At 36.6% G+C, this 21,976-nt stretch overlaps 1 protein-coding gene across 5 annotated transcripts; it reads right to left on the bottom strand.

The window, feature by feature from the left end:
- Positions 1 to 884: 884 nt before the first annotated feature.
- Positions 885 to 18,221, bottom strand: rnf44 (ring finger protein 44). 5 transcript variants are annotated; one of them, XM_039677208.2, is made up of 11 exons: positions 17,917 to 18,221; positions 12,618 to 12,818; positions 12,281 to 12,500; positions 10,854 to 11,021; positions 10,023 to 10,196; positions 8,365 to 8,526; positions 7,877 to 7,992; positions 6,675 to 6,762; positions 6,264 to 6,385; positions 6,086 to 6,185; positions 885 to 5,199 (listed from the first exon to the last, which is right to left on the bottom strand). In XM_039677208.2, exons 2-11 carry the CDS (start codon positions 12,722 to 12,724, stop codon positions 5,137 to 5,139), a joined length of 1,320 nt encoding a protein of 439 aa, XP_039533142.1. In that variant the 5' UTR covers positions 12,725 to 12,818; positions 17,917 to 18,221; the 3' UTR covers positions 885 to 5,136. The 5 variants fall into 5 exon arrangements, with proteins under 5 accessions (XP_039533142.1, XP_039533145.1, XP_088991135.1 ...); XM_039677211.2 differs by having other exon boundaries at positions 10,902 to 11,021; positions 17,917 to 18,220; XM_089135009.1 differs by lacking the exon at positions 17,917 to 18,221 and adding an exon at positions 15,388 to 15,799.
- Positions 18,222 to 21,976: the final 3,755 nt, after the last annotated feature.

The raw sequence follows: 21,976 nt of genomic DNA, 5'->3' as shown, positions 1-21,976 counted from the left end.
GGGAACCAGATGGTTCAAGGTCCAAAAGACAGTTTCAGTGCAAACTGTTCAAAGGGCTTTAAACGATTCCAGACGATGAATGAGGGTCTTATCAAGCGAAACGATTGCTCATTTAAAAAAAAAAAATTCAAAGCTAATTTTTATAAGCTCAAATGCTCGCCTTGCTCTGTGATGTGCGTTTGTGACTCGCCTATTTGAACTCGTTCATCAAAATGAACGAATCTTTTCCCGAGTTAACTCATTAATTTCATTCATTGAATGAACCAAATGACACGAAAAAAGATTAGTTCATTTTGATGAACGAGTTCGAACAGGAGAGTCACGAACGTGCATCACAGAACAGAGCAAGGCGACCATTTGAACTTATAAAGTTAAACTTTGTTTTTGTTTTTTTAAATGAGTGATTGTTTCGCTTGATAAGACCCTTATTCATCGTCTGGAATCGTTTAAAGCCCTTTGAACAGTTTGCACTGAAACTGTCTTTTGGACCTTGAACCTCTTGGTTCCCATTGAAGTCCATTATATGGAGAAAAATCCTGGAATGTTTTCATCAAAAACCTTAAATTTCTTTTCGACTGAAGAAAAAATGACATAGATATCTTGGATGACATGGGGGAGAGTAAATTATCAGCAAAAGTTTTTTGTTCTTTTAAAGTGAACACCCATCACTGATATAACACCAATATATTGTGCTTCCCTAGGTCTAAATAATTATTGCGCCAAATAATGTTCCTTTTGATTACATGGGCAAATATGACCTGGGCATTCTTTATGAGATTCACCTTTCAACTGTTTTGAGAGACAGAAACCCTCAGACAAGTAACTAAACCGCAACACATATGTATTGTGCAAAACGTTTAAAGCATTGATTACTTTAGTCAGTGTAGTATGAGTATACATCACACATTTATTAGTGAACAACCCTCTCCAATCAGCCACAATTAAAAAAAATATGATTGCACTACTCGGTAAAGCAGAACTAGCAACTTTCATTTAAAAAAAGTACAAATCTTAAAAATTTCAATCAGTATACAGATGTATTTATAATACACTATAACTAGTTATGTTAATTGCTACAAACAATGATTCCAATGGAATGAAAAAAAAATTATAGCATTAAGAACCATTTCCTATATATAATATATATATAATTATATATATATATTAGCTTTTTTATTTCATTTTTTTATTATTGTTTTTTTCTTCCAAATACAAACATGGCAAAAATGAGGTAACTGTAAATGTGCAAGTACCAAAGCAAAATATCTTCCTAACACAGAACACATGCCCCTGGCCCTGTTGTTGGCTGGGTAAGTCTGGAGTTCAGGCAATGACTGACCCCTAAAGGCCAGGAGGAGAATAGAACAGTAAACAATCCACTATCCCACCACAGCAAGAAATCATTGGTAAACAATCAGTGGCGTCTATGGAGCAATCAACAAATCACAAATCCTAAAGTATTTAGCTGCTTATTGGAACACAATTTTCCACCACACAAGCTGTGAGATTATTTATTAGTTGAATCACAGAAAGACTACAAGATTCTATTTATCATCATAACTCATAGGTTGTTGTTGTTGTTTTTTTCCTTTTTTTTTCTTTTTAGTAATTCAGTACAGGTAACACTGAGGTTCTTAAGGAATCTTGGTTATTGTGAAAAATTCCTTTATAAATCTAAATAAGGATATAATAGAAATAGCCCACAGCCGGTTACCCCAAGCAAAAGTGCTTGCGTGTATATCAACAACTTAACAGTTACAGATGCTCAAGGTAGAGAGAACCGTACAACAGGTACATATATTTCGGACCGTTTTGGTGAATGAGTGATAGCGCCGTGTCGTTTTAACCCACACAAAACCTCCTACTACTTCCATTTAAGGCAGATGTATTGAATCGGATCACTCGGGCGGTGAAATAATATATTATCCTTTAAAAAGGTCACTGTCTACCAGCACATACAAGTAAAGCTAAATAGTTTTTCTTTTCTTTTTTTTTTCTTAATTGAAACCCTTGTTGATAACGTTATTAACTGATGCTGACCTCCGTGAGGGTACGAATAGCACTGCATGCTGTATGAATAGAGACCCATAACAAACTATTGCATTCTCTTATGTGAATGTAGCATTACACCTAAATATAGAATATCTAGCACCTTTTTACTATATGGCTTTCCATTATCTAGATTCCAGGCAAGTGTGTCAGTAACTAACTGAGGCAACAATAGAAGCACAAATGTGGTGAGGAGCCAATCACATTTCCCATCATCTCAAAAAGTCTTCCCGCTGGCATCGAGCTTTGTTATTTTAAACATCCTACATTATCGTTATTATTATTTTTATCTTATTCTTCTTTTGCAAGTACAAGCACAATAAAATCTTGTAGTCATTCGGTTCTATTACAAATGTGTGCAGTACAGTGCATGGCAGTTATCAGCTGAGCAGAAAGTCCCCTACACCCAGAACCCAAAGCCAACTAGATCTACCTAAAAACCAGTTGGGACCTGGTAAGACATGCATGCATATTGTGCACAATTAAATACTTGCCCACCCCTGATATCTTTCACTGAAAATACAGATTTCATTTTTTATTAGTCTTTTGTTTTCTTCTCTTTTTTTTAATCCTTAAATCATGCAAACACTGTAAGAATAGTCTTGGAAGTGGTCTAGGTAGAACAGTGTGCACCGTGGCACCCTTTTCAACGGGATTACAACCTTTATGTGTGGTTCAAGTACAAGAACACGGAAAAAACGCAACGGCTGGAAAACAGGTTCGAGTAACATACGCTAATGATCGGCTGCAGTGACGAAAAGCCTGTTCTCACTCGATACAACATGTCACTTCATCTTTTTTTTTTTGTTCTTTGCATGCCAGTCTTATAATGGAATAATATTCACCACTAGTTAAAAAAGGAATATTAGTTCAGTTGATTACATTTAAAATATGCACGGCCTGAGGAAAACAACCCAGAATACCCAAATATATCTCCATGGCATCAATCCAATTTGAAATGGACTGTTTTCCTATATTTTTCAATTACAGAGAGGCCCTGAGTGATTTTTTTTTGTTTTGTTTTTTTTTGTTATACTCAAAATATATGCCAGTGAACAGATATGTATACATAGATTATCAAAAGTGTGGATTAAATTCATGACAATGGCTTTTTTTTTCTCTAAAAACCTGGCACGCAAACGCAAGATACTCACATTCTCATGAGAGAGTCCCTTTACCCGAGAAAGCCAGTGTGTCTATTGAGTTACAATGACTATTCAGTGGACAAACGACTCAGGAATACATATATATATTTAAAATATAAATATATATATATATATTTAAAAGTCCTACAATTAAAGTACTGAGGGAAAAAAAAAAAAAAATACCCAAATAGTTCATAGTTTTCACCCGAACAACATTCAGGTTTGTTTTTTGGAATCGAGTGAACCACAAGTTGAGCGTTTTACAGTGCATCTTTTTTTCTTTTTCTTTAAACGACCCTAACGCTCCGTGTCTCTACCGTTTCGAATCCTGCCCGGGATCTCCGTGGAACGACAACAGTCAACTGGCACACAGGAGAGGGGGGCGTAGCTAGAAATTCAAAGGGTTTCAACATTCTTTTGTCTTAAAAACAAGACGATAATTTGCAACCTTTCACACCAAGGCTATGCATACAATGTTTTTTTTTTTCTTTCACATCACTTGACACTGTGAACATGGCCTGAGACCTGACAACGGGAGGCAAACTAAAACGCGCTTTAGTATTCCGACCGAATCCTTCAAAAACGCTCTCTAGAGAAGAAATAAATAACACCACTTTAAAAAAAATACAACGTATACTATTAAAAGAGGAACTGAAGATTAGTAACAGGTTTGTGCTTGTCAAGGTCTTGAGAAGGCAGAGCTAAAATCTTGTAGAGTATATTGATTATTTGGCTCACGAATGAGGAAAAACAAAAGGCCTAGTCCTCCAAAATCAGGTCGAAACGTTGCGTTCACCTCTCGCACTCATTGCACGTATTGCTTTCCTCAAAGTCTTCCACCCTTCCCCAAAAAGTCATTCTGGAAAGGCAAATGCGACCTCCCCATGGACTTCATCCGACGTTCCTCTTGTGGTTGAAATGCGGTGGATCTCGTCGAGTCAGATATTGCTAGTCTAAAAGAACAGTCCGCGCGTGGCCCGTGAGATGTTCTCCTGGATCTAGCCGAGAAAGAGTTGCACAGCTGAGTGTGAGGCGGCGGGATGTCCAGAATGGATGTGGGTTGTGCAGTGCAGCCAGGTGGGAGAGCTGGCAGAGGCAGTGTGCTGTCCTCGTCCCTGTGTCCCCATGGGTCAGTCAGATTGGCCTTGCCAGCAAACAGCAAAAAAGCCAAAACCCCACAGCTTCCTCAATGTCTCTACGACACATTGGACTCACGCCCCATGTCGTTTCCCAGTCCTTTTTTTTGTCTACGTTTCCCCTCTTTAACCTCAGGCCTTGGAACTTTGAACCACTGAAAGTCACACCTTCACAACAGCATTCGCAGATAAAAGAGGATCGGGATTAAGATATTCAAATGATCAATACATTATTGCAAAACATAGATTATTAACAAGTCCCCCAGCCCATCATCCGTTGTAGAGACATGCATCTATGATGGTCGTTCACCGGCGGAGCGGCCGCGTCTTACCGACTCGTCTGATTGCACAGTAAAACCAAAGACCACCGCCATCTTAGCCCGCTCCCGCAGTCCCTAACGATACTAAAGCACGATTTTAATCATCTGTGATCAAACAACTAGAGAATATTCAATTGTGTAAACAAATATGCCAACACAACACGTATTACAGGTTATCTTTGGAATCTGCGAAAAACAAGGGCAGGGAAATGAAAAAGAAAGATGGATAAAAAACAAAAAAACAATGGTCACAATTCCAGAACTCCGAAGTTGCTATAGGCGGCAGTAGCTTTCATGAAACTCACACAATGACGCACAGCAGAGGTCAAACAGGTTCCTTACAAATTCCAAGATTGCTTATTGTAGAGGTGGGGTTGGGAGCGGGGTGGGGGGTAGATTTGCGTTTGGCTGGAGATCAGGTGTCCCCACTCACAGAACACACTCAAGGATTTGTGCTGCTTTCCAGTGAAGGACAAAAACCTGAACTCATTCCACATCGCGGTGAACCTCAGACGCGTCGGCTCGACAGATTGGACAGGTGCGATTGGTCTGCAAGACATGTTACGGATTAATTTCTAGAAAGCCAGTGACGTTTCTACACACCATTACCTGATATATGCATCTGCCAATAACTGTGCCTGCTTAAATCAACATTTACTAAATATGAGTAGATATTGATTGAAAAAATAAATATTTTCTACCATTCAAAGGTTTGGGGCCAGTAGGGAAAAAAAATCATACTTTTATTCAGCAAGGATGCATTAAATTGATCAAAAGTGAGCTTTAAGACTTGCTCAAGGGATCCTGGTTTGAATAAAGACTTGTAGCCAAGTTTGAATAAAGACAAAAGGTTTGAATAAAGACTAATAAAGACCTGGTTTGAATAAAGACAAAAGTAGCCCAGACTTGGCTACTTTTCCTAAGTTTGCCTCCTGAAAACACAAATTTTTTTTTGACTCAATTTTACAAAGTAAAGAGGGTGGGGAAAAAAATCCTTAATCTTGTATTTGGGTCAAAAATGGGCACCCATAGAAATGAATGGGAAAACTGTAATTTAGAGCACTCTAAAATAAGCCAAAAGTCACTGCATCTTTTGGTTTTAGCTCTATGAACTTATTGGAATGATATTTTAATGTAGTTCAAAAAAATAAAACATAAAAATAAGCATCATTTACATAGAAAATATGGTACTTTTTGAAGTAAATAAATTCAAAAATACCCTCAAAATAAAAAATAAAAACACCATAAATGTATAGACAAAACTTTATCGAAGACAGTGATTTAACATTTATAATAAATAAAAATTAGGATCACACCCAAGTCCTCTGTGCCCACATTTGTCCACAATTACAGGATTAAGGGCTATAAAGTGACCATTACTATTTACATCATCTTAGTGTTTTGCTGTTATTGTGCATTAAGATGTTCTTCTTACCTTTAACCACTTGTCTACACATTTCGCATGAAATTCGTGGTTGCAGGGTAATACTCGAAGTAGCTGCCTTGACTCAAAATCACTAAAGCATACAACACACCTATAAGAAAAGTCAAAAGGAACATCAATACAAGGTCACAATCAAAACTTCCAAGATTATATAACAGAAAACACTTACAGAGTTTGCTCAGATTGGTGGTTTTCTAAATTGAACCTGTAGGACGGAAGTTGCTCTATATCAGCTTTCGTTAGTCCTCGAGGTTTCGCTTCTCCGAGTCTCTCGGCAAGGTTTAATAACGCCTGAGAGAAAAATCACAAGTGTTCAAAACTCTCCACACAAACTGTGATAAGTTATCAATGTTTTCCAAAATTAGCTTTAATTCTATAACGTAACTCACTAATTCTATAAAGTTAACCTATTCTCAACTACAGAGTCCCACAGAGTCACTCTTATTGAAAATGATCGCATGTACAAACTTTTAGAAGTCAGTAGACAGTTCAAACCATCAGTGGCTGATTTTTGGACAAGCCAGGTTATACAAAACAGTGGGGCAACTACATCACCCAGCATGTGAGGATTCTCATTCACCTCATAGTTTTCCATCTCCACATCATCTACATCCAAGTCCAGACTGATAGCAGGACCCACAGCAGTTGGAGGCACAGGTAGCATCGAGCTGTTTCATAGGTCACAAACACATTAGCATCAAAATCATGGGAACCATCAATTCACTCTAGCAAAAAAATATCACAAAGGCATAATGCATTACAAGAAACATGCATTAAAGGTGTAGTTCACTTTTAAAAAAACTTTTGCTGATAATTTACTCACCCCCATGTCATCCAAGATCTCCATCTCTTACTTTCTTCAGTCAAAAAGAAATGAAGGATTTTGATGAAAACATTCCAGGATTTTCTCCATATAATGGACTTCAATGGGAACCAAACGGTTCAAGGTCCAAATGAGTTTCAGTGCAGCTTCAAATCGCTTTAACTGACACCAGACGACGAATAAGGGTCTTATCTAGATAAACGATCACTCATTTAAAAAATAAATAAAAAAGTTTAAGTTTTATAAGCTCAAATGCTCGCCTTGCTCTGTTCTGTGATGAGCGTTCGTGACTCCTGTTTGAACTCGTTCATCAAAATGATCAAATCTTTTTTTGAGTCATGACTCGAAGGGTCCTAGATAAGACCCTTATTCATCGTCTGGTGTCGTTTAAAGCCCTTTGAAGCTGCACTGAAACTCTCATTTGGACCTTGAACCATTTGGTTCCCAATGAAGTCCATTATATGGAGAAAATCCTGGAAAGTTTTCATCAAAAACCTTAATTTCTTATCAACTGAAGAAAGAAAGACGAGGAGATCTCGGATGACATGGGGGTGAGTAAATTATCAGCAAAAGTTTTTTTAAAAGTGAACTACTCCTTTAAGTAATCAGATTACTTTTTTGATATAACATGCAAGTAAGTCGTTCCTTAATAAATTTACATTAACATTCAAGTTACGTTTTAAAAAAGAAAGAACTGAAAATTACTTTGCAGTTTAATGAAATTTTAACTTGCTCAAACAACCAGTCGGAGCCATAGTGTTGCTGGCAGCGACACGAATTCGACTCCCGGCTAGAGACATCTCTTGTGTGCGAGGGAACAGACTAAATGAAGGCCTTACTTTTACAAATAACTTTCCCAAACACTGATTATAAGCTTACAATGTCCATTATTAGAATATGAAACAATTAATACGGCAAAATGTGTTTGATTTGTATTATAAACAACAGAAGACACTCACAGGAAGTATGGTAAGAAGCCGGGGTAGTAGGGCGGTGGAGGAGGCGGCGGAGGCAGAGGCTGCTGTAATCGGTACCTCTGTCCAGTTATACGCCTCGGCAGCATGTGCGGATATGGCTGAGGAAATAGACATATGAGAAAAAACATTTAAATGAGTATTTTTCATTTACCAACCAACTTTATCCAAAGCTACTATATCATATGATGTAAATACTCATTTTTGCCCCGATATTCTAACTGCTTTCTATAGGCTCAATCACAGTGAGTTGTTTCCCTGCTTCATGTTCATCACCAATCGACTATATGAAATGTCAGAAGACTAGTTGTTGTTTTTTTTCCATGACTAATTCGTTAAATTAATGCATTAAACCCACGGCCCTTAATTTTGCATAATGTCATTACTTGTTTATGCAAATGCTTCTCATTTAAATTAAGACTTGTTTACTGCGATTTATGCTTTGTTGACATACAGAAGCAAAGACATCTCACCACTCCGTAGGGTAGCTCTTGATGGAGGGGCTCCTGGGGGAGGTACTGAAGGGGGACGGAGGGGGTCATTGCTGGTGGATGGTGGGCTGGAGGATAAGAGAATGTTCCTAACGGATGCTGGTCTCCTCGCAGATCCACTTCATTCTCCACCCTCTGCAGAGGCTGAATACACACATGTAAAAGACATTGCACAACCAGAAAGAAAGAAAAAAACATAAAGATTATGACAATTAATACTATAAAACAATGCTATTTTACAAAGGATATCATTTATTTATCCATTATGGGGGCTTATCTGTTACCAATGACTAACTGTTGTCTCTAGATTGTAATGGGTTTGCTTTACAAATTGCACCGTAACAGTAATCACATTACACACTTGATTACTGTAATGCATTACACTCAACATTGGGAACAGCATTGTAACCTTCAAACATGGCTCATCCAATCACATTTACAGTTTTATGCTTTTAACTGTAACTGTAACTCTCAGATGTAACAATGTAAATATGTAGGCAGATTAAAAATAAGCTCCTTAAAAGTAATCATGTATTTATCAAGAAGGAAACTCATCAAATTATATTAAATTTGCATTTTTTAATAAAAAAATAGCACTACTACTACTCCATAAATATGCAACAAAACATTTAGTGTTGAATTACCTGCAAATATAACTGCATTACTACATTTACAGCTACAGTGATATAGAAGTACTCACACCATGAAGATGGTGGTCATTTTGTCAATGTAACTTTTTTGAAATGCACAAAATTTCAGTTCTTTCAGTCCTTTTTGAGCTTGAACGGACAAATGAACGCAAAATGAAGTCAAAATGCCTCTCTCGGAGAGTATCCTCGTAAACACGATCGGTTATGTTGTAAACGATTGAGAAAGGAAACGAATGTGTATCATTATATTGGATTTTTGCATTATCTTAAAGTGACAGCAGCCTAATATGCCCGCAGATGTTTGTGTCACCAATGTAAAACAAACAAAAGAGAAAATCACTTATTTTCTTTTTTTTTTTTTTTGAAAAGTCAAACTTCTTATAAAAAAGATACATTGTATTTATTAATTAATTTAATTTACACAGCGAAGACTACGCAGTGTTATTTTACATTTGATTATTCAATTTCTGTCCCTGAATACTGTTAGGTTTAGGTCTACAAAACACTGAAAAACAAAGCACTGCTCATTTCATTTGTATCTTTGTTATAATTATCTGTACTTGTAATTTATTTATTGTTTTCTATGCAGATGCACTACCCCATAAAATCACCCCAATCATCCTAGAATTATTAATTCTTTACAATACAGCTATTCAAATCTGGTGAAATTGTTTTTATATTGCAGAAAAACTAAATATTACACTTTTTTTCAAATATCGTGCAGCCCTAACTTGTCCTGCAGGTGTTATCTGCTATCATTACATCTATCACATACTATATTACTATTACACATAGCTTTATATCAGCCAACGGCCACCATGCTGTCCAAGATAACAGCAATCAAAAAATACCATCCTTAATAATAATAATAATATGTCAAAATCATAATGCTATTTTAAGAATATTATATATAACACAAGGGCATTAAAAAGGACATTAATAATAGTTCTCTTCCATTTAGTAGCATTCATAGATGTGATCTGCACTCACCATGCGCGGGTGCTGGGGTTGTATGGGAACAAACTGGTTGAGTGGAGGCAGATGAGGCGGCTGGTGAGGCGGCACTGGCGGACTAGGGTGAAGGATAAAATGCTCACTGGAGATCATTGGTGGAAATGCCTGATAGGACACTGGAAGGTGCTGCATGGTGCAGGCCTGAATGAGCTGCAGACAGACAGACAGAGAGAAACACCAGACAACAAAAGAGTCACTCACACCATAGATACACTCGTGAAGAAAGTGAGGATGGGCAATTGAATACTGCATGCTAACATACTCTGGACTAAATCACTTTCCCTACTCTGTACTATTTAGAAATCTTCAAAACCATTTCAAAAGCATTAGGGTTAATGACGGGGAAAAGCTTAGTTTATATAATTTCATTAAGCATACATAACGTAAAGAGGACTGAAAAACATCACTATTGCCACATAAAAAGTAGTACAGAGGTGGGTATGTTGACACAAATGCAATGGTGAAATTAGCAGAAAGTACACCTTTTGTAAAGATCAAATACCCCAAAGACATTTGCAGTGACAATGCAAACACAAACTAAGGGGGTTTCACATTGTCCCTTGAAAGTTGCATCATAAAATGTAATGTAATGCAATGTAGCTTTATACCAATGTCTAATGTGGAAGCATGAGTGGGACGTACAGAACAAGACTCGTAATCGAATATCTTTGGCTAGCAGGACAGGTGGGCATAATGGCTGCCTGGGACACACATACATCGGCTAAAGTAAAGCTGGAGCGATGGGACATGTTAGGTGTGCTCTACACAGACTTCACTGACATTCCAGCTCTTCCTTTTCAAACTCACTGGAGGAGGAAGGCAGCAGAGCAGAGAGAGCTGTCCGCTGAACATTACCGAGCATGCTGGGAGCTGCTGAGCATTGCAGGCTGGGATAGGTTGCCCGGTGTGGATGGGAAAACCGTGGGTCGTCACCGTGGTAACTGTGTAAGATATCGGAACTGATCCTTGATGCATCTTGAAGGACGACACAAAAAGTTCAGGTTACTTGTTAAAAAACAGCCACTATCTCTGATTTTCATCATCACAGCAATCATCTGATGTCAGCAATATCACTGCAATCTGATCACACTTTCTCAGACAAGGCTTGGATTAAGCCAGGATTAGACCTTAGTTCAATTAGGATTGTAGATAGGTGATTTTATAAACGTGCCTTTAACATTACTGGTGTGAATCTTGAAACAAAACTTTTGTCACAATCATGTTTTTTAGACGAGTCAGTGCAAGTTAAAACAACTCAAGCATGCATTTTAGCCTAGACTTAAGCCTTGTCAGTGAAACCGAGGGATAATGTCTATATGAAAGGGATAGTTCACTTTGAAATTAATTTTTGGTATGTTTTAGCTTACTCCAAGGGCATCCAAGATGTAGGTGTCTTTGTTTCCACAGTATTTTCGATTTTGATATTTTTAGGTCAAACCGTTGTTGTCTCTGTCTCTGTCAGTCATATAATGCAGCTCTATGGTCACCACCTCAAAGAGCATGCACAGAGAAGTCAAAATTAAATGAAAGTACACATTGATTGCCTAAGACACGAAACAAGTGGTTTGTGTGAGAAAACGAACAGTATTTATATCATTTTTAAAAGGTAAAAATTATATAAATACTGTTCGTTTTCTCACACAAACCGCTCGTTTCATGTCTTAGGCCATCAATGTGTACTTACATTTACGAGTCATTAAATCATGTTTAATTTGGACTTTTCTGTGCATGCTCTTTTAGGTGGACCCCATATACCTGCATTATATGACTGACAGACAAGAACGGTTTGACCTAAAAATTTCAAAATTGAAAATACTGTGGCAACAAAGACACCTACATCTTGGATGACCTTGAGGTAAGCTAAAACATATCAAAAATTAATTTCAAAGTGAACTATCCCTTTAAATGTTTTTTTTTTTTTTCATTGAAACATTCATTCAAGCGATTTGTTCAAAAACACTGATTCCACCAGTAAAGAAACAAGTCTTTATATTTGAATCGTATATGTATATATGTATATATATATATATATATATATATATATATATATATTATCAATTAACATTTTAACAGAAACTCTAGTAAAGTATGTGTTATTTTGTTTAGTTGTCTATTCAGTATCATGAGGGCATTGTGAAAAACAACAGGGGTTTTTATTCTAATGGAGAACAACACCTGGAGAGTGGCTTCCAAAAAATGTGAGTGTGGGACCCAACTGTCGTTTGAACTGATACCTGTTCGTGAAGATCCACCATGATGGAGTTCTGCTGGGGGGGCTGTGTGGCAGTATGCAGCATGCGTGGAGGTGCACTGGTGTGGCTATATTGCCTGGACTCATCTAAAGGAATCTGCTGATGCTGGGAGAAGACAGGGTGGAGGAAGTTCTCATCCTGATGTAGGGAAGTGTGCACAGCAGGTCTATCTCGCTGCCCCCACTGACGTCGTACTGGAGGACTAGGACATGAACGCCCACATAACGTAAGTAGTAGTCACTGTGAAGATGTTTTTTTTTTTTTTTTTTTTTTATAAAACGCTAATTTCATCCAACTCAAATGCCACTGCCTGACCCACCTTCTCCTGAGGTGCAGAGGGGTGATGCAAGGCTCCCCGACGACCCTCCTCTGGTTTAAGGGGGCTGTTGATGGCCGCCTACTCACTGCTACTTCCCATGGTCGCATTTGTGACGTTGTACGAACGAGTCACACCTGCCTGGGGTGGGGAACCAGTAGTGCAAGAGGCACTTGTGTCTAACAGCTTCAGATTGTCGGAACTCTGTTTGAAACACAAGAAATATTGGTTTTGTGAATTGAATAAAGCGTGCATTATAAGTGAAGTTAATTAAAGAGGACGTAGTGTGGTCAGGAAAGTTATGAAGCACTCCAACCTCGATATCCCTCATTTAAATAATTCCCGCCCAAGGTATAAGCAAATAAGGGGAACGGCCTCATTGAGTTGCTTTAGTAGCATTTCAAAACTCATAATGGTGGTGTGACATTTCTAAAATATGCTCGAAGCGGTTGACCAATCACAACACACTGGTCCAGCCAACTGACAAGAGCACATATCGTGCTTTTCGGAAGAAGGGGCTTCATAAAAACAGATGTGTCTTAAAATGACAGCAGCCTAATAAACCTGCTGACATTAATATTAATAAAACAACAAAAGACAAAGAGAATATCACTCACTCCTCCTGACTGAGTCACTTTTGTAACTTTAATAAGAATACATGTTGGATGTATTTAACTCACAGTTAAGACTACGCACTGTATTGAATTAATTTATACAATTTATGTAGCATTCCTTATTTAGTGCCTGCCTTGTAGTTTTGTCCTTATGCTTGTAAATAGTTTCTTTGCTCTTATTTTTTTTACTGTTTCCTTCAGTAAGCTTGAGAGGGTTGTTTTTTCCCCCTCAGGCTAGTATTAGGTTTTTTTTGTGAACCAATTGCACTATAAATTACAAATTCATTTTTTTCTAGGTTATTTTGCTTAATTTTCAGATTCAATCATAGGCTCCTTCTTGTACTACAGCACATGCACGCGCTTCAAAAACTGCTTTAAATCTGTTGACAAACTAAAAGATGCAAATGAAATTTGCATACATTCAAAATGAAAGATATAAATTGTCCTGAACGTCAGCTTGCTTATTTTGTTCAAGATAAGGATTGAGTCATGCAAACAAGAAACGATGCTTCTAAAAGCTGCCGTTCCAACCACACAACTTTGCAATGCTATTTGCGAATGTTCGTTACTTGGAACTATGGTTTCGGGAAACACAGACTTGTTGAAATATGCTGAAAACGACGGAACTTTTGACCATAGTTGGCTAACAATGCTTTTGGGAAGCTGAAGCTCACCCTAGCGTTACTGACAGACTGAGAAGAGAGGTGCTGTAATAACACGTCTTTCAAAACACAAGGCAAATTAGTCTTGTGATACACTTATTGTTTAGCATGCAGGGAACCTAGTTTAAGTCCCATTTGCATGATGTTGCATTTATATTTTGTTTACAGATACTTTTGTTGTAGTCTGAATCACAAGCAACCGAATGACATTTGACAACAAATATTTTCAGTCTATTGTATGTAGTCGATAAACATCTGTTGTATGGAAAACAGAACATTCTTCAAAATGTCTCCTTTCATTAAAAAAAAAAAATACAAGCTAACAACTACTCTGGGGTTAATTCCTTTAAAAAATTACCCTGACTTGGTGAAAATGTGAAGACCAGAATATAGCCTTATATAATATAATATATAATGTTCTCAAAGCAAAACAGCAAGAATAGTTTTAATAAACAAATAGGTCATTTTCCATTATCCAAGAACAGTGAAATACTAATTGAATTAAAATATGCTTAGATTTGCCTTAAAAAAGTTGTATTGTATTGTTTTATAGATTGTGACATTATTCATTGTGTAATCCTTGAAGTAAACCAAGACTGTGGGAGCAGAAATGATATAAAACCAGCCTTTTCAAGCAAGTAGACATCACACCTCACTGAAAGGCATCAGAATGATTTCTTATATCATTTTTGTCATTATTTATATACATTTCAAATCATTTGTATTACTTTCCTCTTAACAAAATCAGTGAAGTGTGCATGATTCACGCAAGCAAAACTTCTCATCACAGTGACATTTAAACGTTCAATGCCATGTGTAAAATAAGAAAACAAATAACAGCAAATCTTTACAAACAGTGTTTAATGGAAAGACGGGGCTGATTTGCCACAAAGAGGGGGAGCTGTAACTTCAACAACAAAAGCGTGGATGGCCATGTGCTCCCACACAGACAAAGCAATAACAAAGGAGCGCCACCAAACCTCGCGTGCCTTTTTTTAACAAAAATAATCATTTGAATGAACTTGGTGGATATTATTAAAACACGGTACGTGTTTCACATAAGGACAGTACACATTTCCTATAAATAAAACAAATTAAATTGTCACCTGGGCCCAGCAGTAGATGAACAATAGCACAAAGAGTCGTAAGGCCGAAGTTATACACGCGCGCGCGGAGCTCGTGCAAACATCCGCAGTTGCCCTCGTGCTTTTAAAACATGTTCTCAAGATTACACGGAGTTTGTGCATTACATTAAATTGAATTAAATCAATCTCATGCACCCCCCAAGCTCTAAATGCTATCGCTAGCATATAGCCCGAGCAGATGAAGCCCTAAACAGGAAATGGAGGGATGCACCCCTGACAAAAGAAACATGGTTTGGCTTGAAAGCCACATTTAGACAGTCTGCAATGTTTGAATATCAAGAGTGTTGTCGGTTTTATTTTAGCTTATACGTGACAGCTCTGTGTCCAATAATCAAAGTATGATCACACCAACCGAGCTTACTTGTTTTCAATGGCGCGCGAGTTTCCGACTCGTCCACGCGCTGCTTGTTGGCGACTAAAACGATGCAGTTTGTCTTGTTTGGTGAATTTGCAGACTAATCCAGAACAAATCGTCCAGGTACACTAGCAAACAGTCATGGTTAAAATAAGGTATCGTCCCGTTTCCTAGTTCACGTCAACGAGCTCGATCTTGTTGTTGAACAGACGTTGAGCTTCAGCACAGAAAGAGAAAACACATATTCTTCCGCAGCCTAACATCCGTTAACTATATCCAACAAACTTGTAATAGCGTACAGTTGTTGTTTCCTTTATTAATACATCCGTCGCATGCAAACTGGGTATTATCTGTGACATGGGTGCTGTTCAGTATTGTTGTGGTGGTTGTGTGCTGCTACTGTGCTTGTATGTAGTCACGCCTTCTTCCTCTAAAAACCACCACGCAACAGACAGTCAGCCAGTCACTTTTTAGATGCTTTGCTCCAGCCTGATACCAACCTTAGGGGTGTTTTCACACTTCCTCTTTGCCAAAAACAAACTCAACCCCCTTTAAGTGGTCCTAAAAAAAGTTCATTGAATTAAAAAGGGACGCAGTTGTATTCACACTGCCTGTAGACACTAGTTTTTTTTGGTCTAGTTTAGCTGCAGTCCATTGTTTCACATTGTGTTTTTCAAGAGAACAAGCTAACTTCAATACTGTATTTTAATATTTAGAATGATAGATTAATATTATAGTATAACCTATATAGCTGTCGTAATTTATTAACTTAACAAAAGAGAAAATAAAGTGTTTTGTTTTTTGTTTTTTTTGTTCACAATCGGTTCACTTTAAAGTTATTTTATAAGTAAATAACTGACAAATCAAGAAGCAAACTATAAGCACCTCTTTTTTTTTTTTGCAATCCGACAGATGAAGTCAGTTGATTTGTGTTGTGCAGAAGTCAAAACATTAACCATAAGCATGGCAGTGGATGTTATCGGTAATGCCACTGACATTAATTTTGAGGTTGCATGGGTAGTCCCAGATAAAGGGGATGCTGTTTGTCACAAGGGATTTGTTGCAGTGATCAAACAACAGTGATGCAATGCACAGTTGTGTTGTATATTACAATTCAGTGAGACAGTATCTAATTAAAACAGTACAATGCACTAGGCTACATATAAAGAAGTTCAAATAACATGTCATGGGAATAAAAAAGGATGCTTCAAAATAATGTCAAATAAACATCACACAAACTATTATTGTAAGTGGAAGCCCTTTTCTCCACTCCTTGAACCATCTTATGGTTCTCTAAAATGTGTTCTTGAATTTAAACTGACTGTCTATATAGGATAATGCTTAATAACAAAATCAAGAAAAAAATATGGGATTCATATAGAAATGTTTGCAATATATCACTAAACCACTGCAACATAATAAATGCAATATTAGGCCTGTATTTTCATTATCATTTATATTAATAATACTTTATGAGGCAAACATAATAAAGTATTAATTTATCTGGCAAAAAAAATAGTGTTAAACATTTCTTTTAAAAATGCAGTATAATTTTACAAAATAAATACTGATTTTATTATTATCACAAAAAAAGAAAAGTAGCCTATAGAAAATCAGAGTAGAATAGAAATTGTTCACATTCAGCAGTTTTCAGGTTTAAGTTGCTTTTTTATTTTATTACACAAGTTAATTTATGATGAAGATTTAAATTACCATTGCAAAACATGTTAAGCATTGTTTTAAATTATGGTATAATAATAACACAATGTTTAGTGTTATTATCAGTGTGTGTAATAAATAAAAGGCAGGTTGTTGGAGAGTCTAACTGTGTTTGGTTTCTCTTCTCTCTAGCAGTTCTCATCCGTCCCTCCATCAGAGACAGTGTGACACAGCCCAGTCTGTTACATAAGCCTTGCGCCAAATGGCGAGCCGGCGGACAGAATCACATGCAAGCGTCTCAAAGCTGTCAGAGTAACATCTTGTTTATTCAATGCATTTTAAAGTGCATAAACTGACATCAAAAATATAGATTTCACTTGATCTAAAAAAAATGCACAATTCAAAGCATTAATGAGACTATAGAAGAACTAGGAAGGCAAAGTGCACCATTTTATAGGCTAATACTTGAGTTTTAATTCGTCTAATCGCATGGGTCAGAATCATTTTTGCAGCATTTTCTTTTGTGCGGCTTCACTGCAGAGAAAACGCCGCAATGTAACCTTCCTTCCTAATCTTTAACTCACGAGAAAACAGCGAAAATAATTCCGATTCTAGTGAAACCTGCGCTGCGCGTGCACACAATCACGCACATCAAGCGCGAGACAAGCAAACACGCGTCCAATCCATCCGTGCACTTCCAATCCGATGTAAACATTACAGCATTACAGCAACAAAACAAGGAGGGGCTCAAGGCTTTAGGGGGACAAGATATAAAAACACGCTTATACCTATGTGCGATGCATTCAAGACCGTGAAAACCCACGGAAATCCACGCCATCAACACGAAGACGCAGGCGCGTGCGTTACCTGATTGTTAATTTGTGAGCATCGCAATCGCTGACATTTCTCCTTGTAATTCTTCACATCTCTCCCATATTCGGTGCGGCATGATCCTCAGCTGTTCCTGTTAATGGAACATTCCGTGGATTTCACCACTGATTTGGGAAAAAGGTACAAACTGGAGCTCGCACGAAGAATAAAGGCAGAATGTGGCATTACTCTTCGCATCTCGCGCAAAACAAGCACTCTCGGAATGCATCAGACTTTGGAGAACCCAATGCACTCGGTTAAACCCACTATCATCCGCCGCCTATTTGCGTGCTTTTGTGACATACCCCTATGTGGGGCATTTAGAGGCCGCTTGCTTATGGCAAGCAGTTTGAGCATTATTCCTCATAAATTGTAAGATTAGTCATTAGCCACAACTTAGGTTTTTACTAGGGCTGTGCAAAAATTAATTATGATTAATCGCATCCAAAATAAAAGTCTGTGTTTACATAATATATTTGTGTGTGCTGTATATAATAATTTTGTATATATAAATACACACACATGCATGTATATATTTAAGAAAATGTGTTATTCATAAATAAAATATTTATATTTATATAATATAGATTATGTATTTATTTATATATACAGAATTTAAGCGCAAATAATTCTTAAATATATACATGCATGCATAGGTATTTATATATACAAAATAATTATATACAGCACACACAAATATATTATGTAAAGACAGACTTTTATTTTGGATGCGATTAATCGCAATTAATTTTTGCACAGCCCTAGTTTTTACATTACATTTACTCATCAAAATTGAGCAATTTCCAACTTTTTACAATACAAGAGTTAACTCGATTTATAAGTCAGTTTAACATATTTAAAGTTGGCTACAACCAAATTGATTACTTAAAAATTCAAGGCATAAACTGAACTGAACTGATTTTTTTTTACAGTGAAATATAGTGATAGGCCTACTTCTATTAGTAAATAATTGTCCAACTATAGAATCGTTTTAAGTGTCGTTAACTATTCATTAGTAGCCTACTACATTCTAGTATTTCAAGTATGGACAAATACTGAATTAGTCACTACTTATTCATTAACTTCATTTGTTAGCAGTCACTTTCATATTCAAACAAGTAAATTCCACATAATGAATTATTGTTATTCTAAGTAGATACTAATATAATTATGTACTAGAATTTAACAAATAAATACTATAGTACACGTGGATTAGATACTATTAGGATTCTTAATATTACTTTGAAAAAAGCAGTATAGTCTTCATACATGTGTTGAATCTCTTGGAAATTTTATGATTGTATGTGTGAATTATACTTTCAATACTGAATGAACAATCAATGCAAGTGGATGTTTATATATGAAATTCAATCAAACCATGGATTGAAAATGTAAGAAACTAAATAGATACGCTAAGGAATACATGTTCAAATGGCTTGCCACAGTTGTCTTGCTCTACCGTAAACACTGTACAAGTTTGTCCTCATGAACTCCCAATGTCAAGTCTCGGTTAACAAGATTGCAGGGCTACAGTTAGGTCATTGCATAGACTGTGCCATTATCCTATATTCTCCACATTGAATAAAAATGAATAAAAGCTCAAATCCTTGTCGAGCATCCTCTAAATAGACAGCTGCCTGAATGTATTGTTTTACTTTATAACGATGATGATCTGTGGTTATTGCCTGTGGTATATTTTTTATTAAAGCTGTTCGCATCATGAGGGAGGTATATGTCATCATCAATTTGATTCCTTGCATCCATTATGGAAAAACTAATCAGGGTCACATTACGTAATTGCCAGTCTATGATTAGAATGTGCTTTGTTTTGTCTCCCTCTACCAGCCAGACGAGGAACAGCAGACACTACCTGAGATGATTACACCATTATGTGATTCTTTCATTGTTTCTTCATAAAACAAGATGTTACAAAGTTGTTTGGAGTGTGTTTACAAAGTCTATATTATATTATAGTGAGGGTCTATCAATAAATCATTCGCCATCGTATAAGCTATTGACTACTGAAATCAAATTTTTGTCTGTTTATTTATTTTGCATTCTTAAACATTAAGGTCTAATAATAGGGTGTTAGTCCATACTTTTCATAACCGTTGCTTAGTGAGATGGCTGCCGTGTTGTCAGCAATAAATGAGCAAAACACTTTATTGTCACGGAAAGCTATTCGATCTATAAATGATTAACTAAACTGTGTTCATGTGTATGACAAACAAAGCAACTTATCACACATACTTATATTGTTATTACAGTGAAAATGATTGCATGATGCCTGTAAACACTACTTCTTTTTCCAGCATAATTACACAATTTGCATATCATTAAAGACTTGTGCCTTAGGATGGGATGATCACTGGGCCTCACCTATTTCACGTCAGTTTATGTGAAGTCGTAAACCAAAGTCTAAAATGATAAGATTATGGCATATTAATGTAATGCATCATGTGGCATGAACAGGTCACATTTTACAAAATTTATGAGAGATTTGTGTATTTGTGTGTACTATTCTAGCATACCCACATAATTTTAAGTCAGAAATGAATAGATGATACCTGAACGATAGACTTAAATGGCAAACATTTGCAATTTGTTAAATAGCAGTACTGTGATAGTGATTTGCTTGTTTGTTTACAGATTTATTCCTTCATGACATTCATTTTTATCACCTTTATATATCTAAAATCAACGCATTACAAAGTCACAGGCCACACAAATTTGCCACTGATAAACTGTGAAAAAGAAAAAATCGCTAGAACAAAAATAAATAACCTGTTAAACATGAAAGTATTTTGCAGTAATTTAAGACATGTCTCCATGTACCTTTTTGGTTCTTTTGAGTCAAGAACCAAAATAAAATAAAATAAAATAACAACTGAACCTGTTTTATGCGCTTTGTGTGTGTGTATCCAGGTAAACCTTATGTTATGAGAACAAAATATCCCCACAAAAAGGCAAATATCCAAAATCCTTGGACATGTTGTTTGGTCCCTAAAAAATGCTGGGTAGTTTTAACCCAATTTTGGGTAAAATATGGACAAACTCAAACTTTGGGTAAAAAATGTAATTTAAAATGCTAACCCAACTAACCCAGTTTGTCAATATTTGATCCAAATTTGGGTTGAAATAAGCCAGCATTTTTTATAGTGTATGAGGAATACAGCCAATAAATCAGACTAATTGTGTTGTTGTTGTTTTTTTGTTTGTTTTTTTGTTTTTGTTTTTTTTTTTATTGTAAAGGTGCAGAAAGTTTTCTGTGATGGGAAGGTTTAGGGGTAGGGGACAGAATATACAGTTTGTACAGTACAAAAATCCTTTTGTTTATGGAAAGTACCCACAAAACATAAAAACATTGTGTGTGTGTGTGTGTGTGTGCGTGTTTGTGTGTGTGCGATATACAAAGTAAATTATTTTATTCAGTGATACAGAACTATAAACTGAAGTTTAAAGCACTGAATCTTGAATTGTATATATCAGCAGTACAAAGTCAAAATAGAGCATATGTTGCTTGCTGCTTAATAGAATTAATTCTCGGATTAGGGCTTGAGTGGGTTTGATCCCTCATTCCACAGCATTTCCAGTGTGGTAAACACCAAACAATTAGAGACAAACAAACACAAGCTTTTCTGTCAGTCCCAGGAGAAAGTTCCTCCCAGGGGAGAGTTATCTTTTGTCTTTCTCTCGTTAATTATGAAGGTCCACGAGGGAAGTGGGCTCATTAGAGCCGGGCAGAGAGTAGGGAGGTTCTTGAACAGCTAATGAACTCATTTGCTCCCTGAAATCTCTCACACCACATTTCTGTTCAGCTCACTGGGGTGATGCCAAGAAAGAGCCAGAAAAGAAAACCTGGATCTGAGGACACATGGTTCAGTAGTTGGCTGCCCTATAACTTCACTAGAAATGGTGTCGTGCCATGTTCTTTTTCTCTGGTTTCCATACCTTTTATGATCTCTTCCAATCAGGTATAATAAATATGTTCCAGTTAGCTACTTTGCAGCCTTCATTAATCGTTTGAGTTGCTGAATGAATGTGTGAATGGACGATT

The sequence above is a fragment of the Pimephales promelas genome, chromosome 9 (genome assembly GCF_988280905.1).
Source record: "Pimephales promelas chromosome 9, fPimPro1.hap1.1, whole genome shotgun sequence".
NCBI lineage: Eukaryota > Metazoa > Chordata > Actinopteri > Cypriniformes > Leuciscidae > Pimephales > Pimephales promelas.
This window is presented reverse-complemented; position numbering and strand designations above follow the sequence as displayed.

Bases quoted from the DNA above. Each gene is read 5' to 3' on its own strand.
- rnf44 (XM_039677208.2), bottom strand. From the start codon at position 12,724: ATGCGACCATGGGAAGTAGCAGTGAGTAGGCGGCCATCAACAGCCCCC. The intron at 10,197-10,853 runs GTGAGTTTGAAA...GTCTGTCTGCAG, and splicing joins TCTGCTGCCTTCCTCCTCCA to CTCATTCAGGCCTGCACCAT. The intron at 7,993-8,364 runs GTGAGATGTCTT...CTATTTCCTCAG, and splicing joins AAGAGCTACCCTACGGAGTG to CCATATCCGCACATGCTGCC.